Source organism: Anabrus simplex, chromosome 1 (assembly GCF_040414725.1).
Source record: "Anabrus simplex isolate iqAnaSimp1 chromosome 1, ASM4041472v1, whole genome shotgun sequence".
Taxonomy (NCBI): Eukaryota; Metazoa; Arthropoda; class Insecta; order Orthoptera; family Tettigoniidae; genus Anabrus; species Anabrus simplex.
In genome coordinates, this window is record NC_090265.1 from 984317759 (window position 1) to 984330419 (window position 12661).

General features: G+C 38.1%; 1 protein-coding gene across 2 annotated transcripts in view; it reads left to right on the forward strand.

The window, feature by feature from the left end:
* Positions 1–12661, forward strand: part of sas (stranded at second) — a 404352-nt gene that overhangs the window by 366240 nt on the left and 25451 nt on the right. For both annotated transcript variants that reach the window (XM_067136827.2, XM_067136826.2), the window contains exons 10-13: positions 941–1101; positions 2085–2253; positions 7962–8181; positions 12420–12532. In XM_067136827.2, coding sequence (XP_066992928.1) covers positions 941–1101; positions 2085–2253; positions 7962–8181; positions 12420–12532 — 663 coding nt within the window. The remainder of the gene's footprint in view (positions 1–940; positions 1102–2084; positions 2254–7961; positions 8182–12419; positions 12533–12661) is intronic.

A 12661-nucleotide genomic window follows, 5' to 3' on the forward strand; every position in this document is an offset into this window, starting at 1 on the left:
AGGTAAATAATCAATAGGAAATCTGCCATCTGGACAACAGCCCTAAATGCCAATCAATAGTGATTAATTGATTGACTGACATGTGCGACATAGATCTCACCCATGCTTCCACGAGTGTGTGAAAAAGAAACAGTAGAAAAACAGAGAACTTTGACTTATTTGTGCTGATAACTTATAAGCATACTGTATTGCAGTGATATGTTCACTCTTTATTGGACAGAAGATTCCTTGTTAATCATTTGAGCCATATAAGAAAGAATTACAGCATCTCTTGCACAAACAATATTATCCTTCACTCCAAACATTCATAGTTTCTTGTGTGTAGCATTGTCATAAGTCAGAATAACAAGAAAATAATTTCAACAGCCATTTTAGCATTTACCTGTTATTTATATATTTCATTCTAGCTGAATATTAAATAGTATATAAACCTCATTCAGTCTTTCTTAGGATAAGTAGCTGGACTCTCAGTCTTGGAATACAGAGCCTGCCTCTTACCAGGAGGCCGTGGGTTTGATTCCCAGCCAGGTCAGAAATTTTTACCTGAAACCAAGTTCCGATTTGAGGTCCACTTAACCTATGTCTATCTGATTGTGGGATAACAGCCTCGGTCTATAAAATAAAGAATAACAGCCAAAAGGATTTCTTGCTTTGACAATGCACCTTGTTATCTTCAGGTTTTTGGGCTGAGCGGTGGTCATATGGTATGCCAGGGCTGTGGTGCAGTTTTTTTTTTTTTTTATACAAAGAAGTGAACTTGCTTAAATTTTGCCATTGACTAAAGGGAAAATTCTTATTAATACAAGACATATTTTTTCCTACAGAAAATAATGTTGCAGATTTTAACATACACTACTACATTAAAGAATCAGTAAAGCAATTTCAGATGAATAGCCTTAAGCATCTATGATGTCTGATTGGTTGTAATGATGTTTTACAGCACCATCAACAACTCTCCCACCTGTTATTGCTGTTCAACCTAACCTGTCTGCTGCGGAAGCCAATAGTTCTTGGATAACGGTAACATGGCGCAAGTTTGATGACTTCGAGCTGCAACTTATTGACGGAATCCAGTTGCGCTATAAAGAACTTGATGATAAGGTATTAGCATTGTTATCTATAAAAATAGACACCATTTTCATTCTTTATAACAACATTATAGGAAACAGAAATTATTTATTGTGTAAAGAATAACCAACTTATTTCGGTAGTAAAGATATTAACCTTTTCACTCTGGTAGACTTATGTAGCAGTTAGAGGAGAGAGTGATGCCAGTGGACTGCTGTAGCAGTCGTGAGTTCACTTTGCTGTCTAGTTGCTGTTCACTGCTAACATGTCGGCATTTCTCTGGGTAGCTTTAAAGCATTCTTATAATGTATTACATAATACCGGATAAACTATATACTGTCGAGGAAGCTCTTACCTTCATACTGAATTGTGACTTCAAAAAACATGAAGATGTGAAGATTTAACTCTGTTAGTGCTAAGTCCACTGGCATGGATCTAAAAGGAGGATCGAAAGATTTGCATAAATGAAAATAACTAACAATGATATTTGACCAAATTATATAAATAGCCTATTTTAAAAAATGGTCAACGTGCAACAAAAGGAACAAATACAAGCGAGAAAGTGGAGAGCTGGAAGTATTCCGTACATTGGGCACGGCCAGCTACAGTGTCCTCGTCCCCAAGGCCATGCTTCCACTCTCACTATGCTGGACTAAGCAAGTTGGCGTGTGCAGCTGTGAACTTGCATTTGGAAGATAGTGGGTTTGATCCCCACTGTCGGCAGCCCTGAAGATGGTTTTCAGTGGTTTCCCATTTTTGCTCCAGGCAAATGCTGGGGCTATACCTTAATTAAGGCCATGAACACTTCCTTCCCACTCCTAGCTCTTTTCTATCCCATCGTCACCATAAGACCTATCTATGTTGGTGCGACGTAAAGCAACTTGTAAAACAAAAAAAAGCCAAAAAAAAAAAAAAAAAAGGAAAAATGACTACGCCGGAGTGAAAAGGTTAAATTTTTATCAAATAGGTTGAGATATAGTTCCTGTATGACCAAATAGATATTTTACTATTTGCAGGTATACTCAACAACTCCATTAATTCACAGAGCTGTAACAAGTTACGTCCTTGAAGGACTTAAGCCCAGTACAACATATGAAATAGGAATCTTCTTCATTCCTTTCCCAGGACAAAGCACTGAGCTACAGGCTGACTCTGCAATCCAAGTGACAACTGCTGAGGTTCAAGGTATGTTTTCTTACTTTTTTTTTTTATATACTGGTTTATTTCATTAGCTTCTTTTAAAACTGGCTTTTTGAAAACAAGCTTTTGTATACTAATTAGCTTCATGTGTTAATCAGGGGGATCAGTATTAAAATATAAGTTATAGCCTAAGCTTAGTTAAATTTTGAATATTCAGTCAAGCCTTGATATCTCAAATCTCCATTACTCAAAGTTTCATTATCTCTAAAAGTAACTTCAGTTTCCTGGACATCTGTCCTATTCTTCACGTGTATTTCTCTATTACTTAAAATTTGATTGTATGAATTTCTCAATTTCTTAAAGCAGAAGTTTCCTCCCTAGAAGTAGAAAATATCCTGTAACTCGAATTTTGTACAACATTAACTCTGCAGTAAAGCATTTATGATGTGTGTATTATTATTCTTAAATGTACTACAATACATTTACCCAGCCGACCTCAATAAGTTTACATAGCAGCTTATCTGTCCACCCCTGGTGCATTGACCATAGGAAGCTGAGAGAGGAAGTGAAGGTATGAAAAGGCTTGATGGGCCATATCCCTGCATTACATCAGTACCAGGCAAACCAGAGCAACTTTTTTACCAGTCATTCAGTGTCTGCTTACAGTCCTGAAAATGTAAAGCATGGAGAAATGTAAACACGAAAGATTTTAAGTGATAAGTGAAGTACCGGGTACAGAGAAGTCAGAAAAAGGAGGATATTTCAGCTCCGGCTGAGTATGGAATTTCTCCCAACACTCAAAGATAAAGACAAGATTTGCCTAGTGGTAAATGAATCACAGTTTACACCACAGTGGAAGAAACTTAAAAACATCAAATTTCCCAGAGCTTGAAGAAGCTACGATTCAATGGGTGACCTGTTTAAGATAAAAATATTTCAGTCACCAGTAGCTTAGTTCATGAACAAGCAAAAAAATTTGCTGAAGACTTACATTATGAATATTTACAGGTCAGCTCTGGGTGGCTGGAAAAATTTAAACTTAGAAGTGGAATTTTGCAAATGGTAATATCAGGTGACAGTTCTGCAGTGAATGAAGAGGACAGTTCTAATGATGCATTTAATACTGATGAGACTTTCTTCTACAAATGTTTGCCTGGAAATATACTGGCATTTAAAGGTTGAAAGTGTTTTGTTGGAAAAAAGAAGTAAAGAAAAGATTACAATAATGCTGAGAACTAATGAGTCAGGACTAAAAAAAAAAAAAAAACATTTCTAGTGAATGGAAAATCAGCAAAACCCTGCTGTTGTTTTTGCGTGTGAAATCATTACAGGTCATGTACAAAAGTAACAGGAAGTAGTGGATGACAAGCTCCATTTATGGATCTTGGCTACATTGTACTGACAAGAGGTTTTAATGAGAAGGGAAGAAAATCCTCCCTTTCGTCGACAACTGCCCTGCTCACTCAGGAGTTGAAGGCAGTGCACGTAGTCTTCTTGCCACTGAAATTAATATCCAACCTACAGCCCGTGGACCAAGGGATGCTCTAGAATTTAAAATTCTACTATAGAAAGAGGGGTGTTCAGAGAATCCTAACAAAAATTGAATTTGAGGAGTCGTTAACACTTTTTAAAACTTTTCATTTTGCTAGTGGTTTAATGTTCCACTAAAACATCAAAGGTTTTTGGCAATGCAAGGATGGGAAATATAGCATCCATGGCCTTAGTTAAGGTACAGCCCCAGCATTTGCCTGGTGTGAAAATGAGTTTTCCATGGTTTCCATCTTCAGAGCTGCCAACAGTGGGATTTGAACCCACTATCTCCCAAATGCAAGCTCACAACTATGTGACCCTAACTGCACAGCCAGTTTGCTCAGTTCACTAACAGACATCAATCTACTAGAGTCTGTAACAATCCTGAGGAAATCATGGGTTAATGTGAAGCAAGAAACAATTGAAAACTGCTTCTGCAAAGCAGGGTTTTCGAAAGATGACTCAAAAGCTGCAGAGGAAGACGTCGCACCTGTTCTTAAAGAATTGGTGGTTCATCAGCAGCTTGTTAATTGCAAAGCTGGTTTCAAGGCTTACATTATAATGGCTGAGCATCCTACAGATAAAGACATTATTAATGCTACTGCCAAGTAAGAAAAAGGTGATGAAGAAGAAGAAGAAGGAGAAGGAGGAGAAGAAGAAGATAATGATGAATTCAAACAAGGTGATTTGCAAGAATTAGAGCTACATGAGCCCTTTTCTGTATCATCACAGACCAAGCGTTAAGTACAGTGACTGTTCTTCAATCCTACATACGGAGTCAATCGAATGTAAATGATAGTGTTCTCACAGCAATATCTTTCCTGATGATGATGCTTGTTGTTTTAAGGGGCCTAACATCCAAGGTCATCGGCTCCTAATATCTTTCCTTGAAAACTATATGGGAGAAAAGAAGCTTAAGAGTAAAAACCTGAAGAAACAAACAGAATTTTTCCCAAGGTGTTAACAGAGGTACATTTCATGTTCATGTTCTTTTACTGTATGTATTCTGTCTTCAACAAGGAGTTATAACAAGTGTTGTAATTGACGTGATAAAACACCTTTAGTTTAATAATACTGTATCAGTTCATAGATATATGTGCAAATACTTGCTCAAAAATGGATATTCTGCATATCTCAAATTTTGATAACTAGAAATAAAATTTAACTCCAGGAGTCATTCGAGATATCAAGGTTCCGCTGTAATTTTCCCTTACATACAGTGATATACAGCGTGATTCAGCCACCCCCTCCAGTGCAATTTATGCAACCCACAATATTCATTCCGTCCTGAAAACATCTGTCCTGCCGGTATGCTCAGACAACACAACCAGCTATCTTGGTATTTATTGCCTCACCATGATAGGACGCCGTAATGTTATACTCATATTAAACACTGGAAGACATGCGTGTGCCTTCTAGATCATATGAACCTGACACGCCAGCGAAACACTAAATTGATAGCGTGACCGCAGTAAACCTAACACTTGCTATAAGCTGCCCAGTGTGCCGTACAGAACCGTAGTGTAGTCGGTAAAGGCGTAGCAGAGCGGCTTGCATGTCAGGTGGGAGGTTAGAGTCCGGGGCGAGGATTACAAATTTTTTAAACATTCGTTTAACACGTACCACACAAATGTAAGTTCTGTTCCCGCTTTCATGCAAATTGTGTGCGAATGAATGAGTTTGTGGCCCTAAGAATAATAGGAACACAACTGCCCTGACAATGTTTTATCGCAGCAAATCCTCGATGTGATGACCATTCTGGTTTGTGCACATTCAGGTCCGATGTCCAATAGATCATCTTACGCGCTGAAATACTCCAGGTGTAATTGCTCGGCAAGTGTCCGTGATGAGTTGCCAGAGCTGGTCGGAGTTTTCTGGTGCTCGAGTGTAAACGACTTTCTTCAAATGTCCCCATAAGAAGAAGTCTAATGGCATTAAATCCAGTGATCTGGTGGACCAAGAAACAGGGCCTTGTTATCCTATCAATTTCCGTGGCAGTTCCTCGTTCAGATGGTTACAAATGGGCAAAATTGATTGTGGTGGAGCTCCATCCTGTTGCAACCACACTGTCGAACGATTGTGCAAGGGCACATCCTCCAGCAGCAGTGGAAATTCCTGATGCAGAAACTGCAGGTAGCGTGGGCCTATCCGATGGCCCTCAAAAAAGTAAGGTCCAATCATGCGATCCCCCAAGATTCCACACCAAACATTCACTCCCCATCGTACTTGATGGGCCACCTGTCGCACCCAGTGAGGATTGTCCAGATTCCAATAGTGCATGTAGTGGCGATTGACATTCCCATTATTGTGGAAGCGCGATTCGTCCGAGAACAAAATATGCAATACGACTGCTGCATCATTGTCCAGCCTGCCTAATAGCCGCCGACAGAACTCCATTCGAGCTTCAGAATCCTGCCCATGGAGCTCTTGGTGTAGCTACAGATGGTATGGATGAAATTTATGTTCACGCAGTATTCACCAGATGGACGGCTGGCTGGTATTCATCTGTCGTGCAATTGCCCTTGTACTGATGTGTGTACCGGGCGAGTTGGCCGTGCGCGTAGAGGCACGCGGCTGTGAGCTTGCATCCGGGAGATAGTAGGTTCGAATCCCACTATCGGCAGCCCTGAAAATGGTTTTCCGTGGTTTCCCATTTTCACACCAGGCAAATGCTGGGGCTGTACCTTAATTAAGGCCACGGCCGCTTCCTTCCAACTCCTAGGCCTTTCCTATCCCATCGTCGCCATAAGACCTATTTGTGTCGGTGCGACGTAAAGCCCATAGCATGTACTGATGTGTGGATTATTACGAGCTGCCTCCAGAACAGCCTCTTCTGTTTCACCCGATATAACGGGCCTGTCGCGGACTGGTGGCTGGTTGGAAATCACGCCTGTTGTCCTTAGGCTTCTTTCAACACTGCGGAATGTCGTAGCAGCCGGGTGTCACCTGTCGGGTACCGTTCCTGGTACAGGTGTAGCGCTTCACATGCATTTTGTCTTGCTTCCCCATAAATGTGGAGCATGTCAATGTATTCCTCTGTGGAAAACATGCAGAAAGACAGCAGAGATTACAGTACATTCAGGCCCCAACCAGCAGGGTATGCACAGGGCACAAGATGAATAACAGCGCCATTCTACTGTTTGAATGTGGCAGAAGTGGGCCTGTGTTTACGTATTCAAACATCATACCAATATAAAAATATTTGAACGATGCAGGAACCGAACTGCCGCTGACGCATTCTGTCAATTGCTAGGCGAACGCCTAACCACATCAGCCACGCTACGCTGCTGAAAACAGGCTGGTAGTATGACGAGAGCAGAGTTCATACGCCATCTGGTTTGGTGTTTAAGACATTAATTACTGCACTGTTACCTAGTTTTAAGCATTAATTCCACTCTTCGTTACACCCGGTCATGAGACACGACACATTAACATAGTTATATGGTAAAAGGGTGTTGCTACATGATTTCAAGGTGTCATGTTTTGCGAACGGATGAAATAACATTTCGCTAGGGTTCAGAATTGTGTGCAAAATGTGCTCACTGAACATTAGTAACAGGGGAATAGCACCCCTATAACCATGTGCACGTTAGTTGGGCTGCAGCAAACAATATTGGAAGGGGCTGTTGAATCACACTGTATAGAGAGATAGGAACTTGTATACGAACACATATTAGGGTAAACACAATGAAAACAGTTTAGAAGGAGAAGGTAACTGTAAAAAGAGAAAAGGATAAACATGGAAACACCAAAAATATCTCTGTCCCTCTCTCTCTCTCTCTCTCTGATGGAAAAAAAATCACTTATTAAAACAAAATGACAGGTTAGTAGTATGGGAAGAGAGAGTGACAGAAGGAAGAAGAAGAACAACAACAACAACAAAAACCACAACAACCATGTTTATTGACTACTTCACACTAGAAGTGTGAGTCTGTATTTAGAATATGCCTTCTTCACCACCACAAACTTTATATTATTAGATCAAATGTTGGTGTGAATACTCAGGTATGACTGCCAACTAAGAGCAACATGTTAAGGAAACAAATGGAAAATGAGAAAACAACAACACAGGTAAGAAGGAATGGATGGCAAGCATGCAGAAAAAGCACTGCATGTTTGAACTGTTTCAAATGAACAGTATTATTGTCTGGTAAGTCAATCCTTCTATAAATAGAATCACCTATTTCAAATGTCTGTACTATATAATGTCCCAATTGTTACAGATTTGTACAAATTTGATGTTCGAGTAGAAGTACACCACATCAAGTCAACCTCAGTGGAAGTGAATTGGACAGGTGTACCTTATCCCGTGGACAAGTATGTCAACATCTTCCGAGTTATCTATCAGAGTGACTCAGGGAAAGAAGACTTTAGCACATTTAAAGTTGCTAAGAGGAACTTGCCAGCATCTACTTTGATTAAGGATCTCATTCCTGGCACTAGGTACGGCATTGTTTGACATTAGAGATATCATTCAGACTAGTTATGTGAACCTGTATTATCGCTGTTTCTAAGGTTTCAAGTTTGATTTTGAGAAACATGAAGTCAACTGTAATAACTATTTTAAAGTATAAGAAGTTATATATGTCATGCACATAGTATGGCTTACTCGTCCTCATCTTCCTTTATACTCCCAAATGATTAATTGATTTTAACATATGGCACAGTCATCAGGAAATTATGCTGTAAGTCAGAAGATGTCCTTCTCTTTATTTAATACCTATTTTGATAATACAGTATATAATACTGAAAGAATTGTTTTCTTGAAAATCAGAAGTCTCTAGCTTAAAAATTGAGCATTTGCCTTGTTACCAATACATAAGACTGGATTTACCAAATTAAAAAAATTCAAAATGTTATATTGTGATGCAAACACATAGTTAATATTTAAGACAATTTGGCTATTTAATTAGGTAGAGGAATACCAGTAAGAGTGGTGGTGATTATTGTTTTAAGAGGAAGTACAACTAGGCAACCATCCTCTATATAACACTAATCAGAGGGGAAAATGGAAGGGGTCCGACACTTCGAAAAATGAAGGTGTCGGCCAAAGGAAGACAAGGGCCGCGAAGGGCATGAAAATGAAAGACTCCCTAGCCCTCGTAAACCTAATAGCGTCGGGGTCGGAAAAGAACAAGAGTTGACCAAGGGAGGTCAGATAGGATAGTTGAAAGTGAGGAGCCTGACACAAGTAAGTGGAAGAAATGCCAGGACTCAGCTAAGGGCCCCGTGGTCGCCAACCCACGCTCCAAAGTTCAGAGCCCCTGGGGCGTCTTTTAGTCGCCTCTTACGACAGGCAGAGGATACCGTGGGTGTTATTCTACCACCCCCATCCATAGGGGGGATACCAGTAAGAGTTCCTAAAATAATTCTCATGTGTGGGTATATATATAGTGGTTTTATTCACAGAAAAATAAAATAAATGTTTATAAAAATTAAGATGAAATGAAACAGAAAAGTTTGAGAAACTGTAAAAATATAAATCTTTACAGTGTTTACATATAATAGGGACCATGTTTTGTAATGTATTAAGATCTCAATTATTATAATAATAATAATAATAATAATAATAATAATAATAATAATAATAATAATAATAATAATAATAATAATTTAACAAATGCTCCACAGAAATAGAAATAGGCAGAAAAATCAAAACAATTTTCCTTCATTTTACCAACAACTTGGCACTACTAGCAACTGACTTAGATGAATGCAGAATACAGATATCAGAACTTCAAAACATTACAACTAAAACTGGTCTCAAAATAACATGCTAAAAGACAGAAATTATGTCCTAAAAGCAGTGGCAGCAATAAGTGGGAGTCGAGGGGGACAGTCGCCCCCCCCCCCCCCACACTTTGTGGAAAAACATTACAATTTTATTCCATTTTAGCTGCCTGAAACTAGAAATTATACGAATTATTTTTTTTAAAATAGCAATTTGTATAAGCCCTGTTTTCTTATCAGCTAATTCGTTCCTTTATTTTCTTTAATTATTAACAAATCCGGGTACTTTTTGTTACCGTCACCGAAGTGTTATAGTTTCACTCACTTACCGAGTGTACATGCATCAATGACAAACAAGGAAAAAACGACGTATAACACGCATTATATTCATGAAGAATGGCACAGAACTCACAAAAACTTCACCTATAATCCAAGAGGAATACTACAAAAATACACTACATACGACAATCACAGACAACAAATTACGAAATTCTTTTACTTCACGCTTAACTCTGTGTTCATGCTGGGCGACCTAAATATTTTCTGCGGCTATCAGAAAACATACTCTACATGTGCCATCAATGAATTGCTTGAAAAAACTTTATAAATGCCGAAATCCAAAATAAAATAAATTCTTCTATATTACAACTGATTTCATAAACTGTCTCTATTTTTGTTAGCAAGACAATATCCAAGTGGCTGTACTGTTAACTTGTTGATATTTTTTTCTTGTAGTATCTAGTGTGTGGCGTTGAACACTTTGAGTGTCAAGTATTTAAACTAACATACCTTACCCAAGCTAGCTGGCCTGTAGCTGTAAATTGCTGTCATGGGAGATCCCACAGCCCTGCTCTGCTCCAAGGACAACAAAGCTTCAAGTGTATGCGTCAATCAAGCGACTTAAATTTTGCCGGGGTAGCTCTATTTCATGCTGGCAAGTAAACCCAGCTCACTGAAGAAGCTGAATTGTGGTAGTGCGAGCGGATCATAAAGACAGCTGTACTTGGCTTGGCTTAGATGTTTGAAGTTTTTTAAACTTTTTAAAAAGCATTCTAAGGAATAATAAGAAAATGTACATAAAAGTTATTTATCCAGCAGTTCTGGGTTAGATGGGGTTCAATACATGCCACTGCAAGAAAGTTAACCTGGGACAAAAAAAAAAATTTTAAAAAAAATTGCCTATCCATAAATGCAAAACTAAAACACACAGTTATAAAGCCGGAAGTCATATATGCAGCAGAAACACTCTTCTATGGGAAAGAGCAATCGAAGACTGATGGGCTCCAGAAGATCAAAAGAAGAATTGAGTGAACCTGCAACAACAATGAACACTAGAAAGATGGGCAATGGTGGATAGTGCCAAACAAAGTCATGTACGAAGTATTGGAACCCATTACTGATACTATTGTAAGCATAAGAGAAGACTGGGATTCTTTGGACACACATTGAGAATGCAGGATTCAAGACTTCTGAAACAACTTGTACAGTTTAATATTAACTTACGAAAAAAAAAAACGCAACAGGATGAAGATGGATCAGAGAAATAAGAGATCATCTCAAGGAAATTGGCTTTACACCAGAAGACACCACAGATAAGATAAAATTAAACAAAAATCCAGGTCAAAAATATCCACTTTACGCTCACAAAGAAAGAACTCCCTACACAAATATTTTCAACACCAGAAAAGGCATAAAGGTTGGAATATATGAAAAAGGACCGCAAGGCCTGAACAGACCCGTCAAAGAGATTAGGATAATGGACTGACTAAAGTGATCCTATGAGGTCATAACAGTGAAATAATAATAATAATAATAATAATAATAATAATAATAATAATAATAATAATAATAATAATAATAATAATAATAAGAAGAAGAAGAAGAAGAAGAAGAAGAAGAAGAATATAAAAATTAAGAAAATCAGTTTTCAAGTTACTTCTAAATACCAAATTAAAATTGGCATACATTACAGATCATAATTTTGTAGTGTATACTACAGCAACAAAAATACATTGCTTTCATCATTATAGTCTCCGTAAGCATGTCTGATATTATGTTCATGTTTCCCTTGAATCAACATCAGATCTTTCTGTCCACTTTGATATATTGTATCAGGAGGGCAGACATTGATGGCTCAGATGTCTTTTCACAAGCAGTCCACTCATCTCTTCTTTGGCCGACCTGAGGGTCTTCATCCAACTGGACTGAGCATGAACACCTGTCTAGCAATGATTTCAGCATCCACTTTGACCATGTAACGACAATAGTGGCCTTGCTTCCCTCATTTTGTCAGGAATAGAGGTGATTCTAAAGGTGTTCTGCACAGTTTTATTTCTAATACGGTCAACTTATGTCAAATAAATTTCCTGTATATTGTCAGGATTATTGGCACAATTCAGGAGAGTTACAAATATCTAACACAACTTTTTCTTGCTCCATATCTCTGCCACCTCTATCCTTTATCTTTAGTTATGTGTGAACTGAACAGCGAGTAAATTACTCATCCTAAGTTTAAAAAAATCATTTTAATCATGACATGCTGTTTACATATGATAGAAAAAACTTTGTAAAAGAAACCATACCATACGTGGAATTCCCATTGTGATGTAAGGTATAGTTTCATTAGTGTGCATAACCTGTATTGAGGGGCTTTTGAGAGACTTTCCAGTGTACTGACAGCTCTATTGATGCTAGCATCAAATAGTTTTAGGCTAATGGATGGTGTTGAAATCTTAAAATCAATATTTTTAAACTATGTTACATTTTTTGCTTGTCCTGTAAAATCTTGACATGTTACATAATGTAAGGTTTCCTGGAGATCATCACATATACTGATGAGCAATGGCTATCTTACTTTGTAACATTTTTCTGAGTCATAAACTTGATAGGATGTCACCTCAGACTAGATACCCCAGTATTAGTTACTACAGTCTAGTGTTTTATGTTGACAGATATCGGCTGTGGTTAGAAGTGTATCTCACAAATGGAAAAATTATGAAAAGCAACGTTCAGGACTTCAGCACTAGGCCTGGCTCAGTGTCCTCAGTTGATAGTTCACAGCAAGGTGAGTGTATAGAACTTCTCATAATTTATAATTAATTTTATACATGCACAAGTTGTTGAATATATATGAAAGACAAGGAACAATAAAGGTGGATAGAAGTATAAATAAAGGATAAACAATGAAATGTGA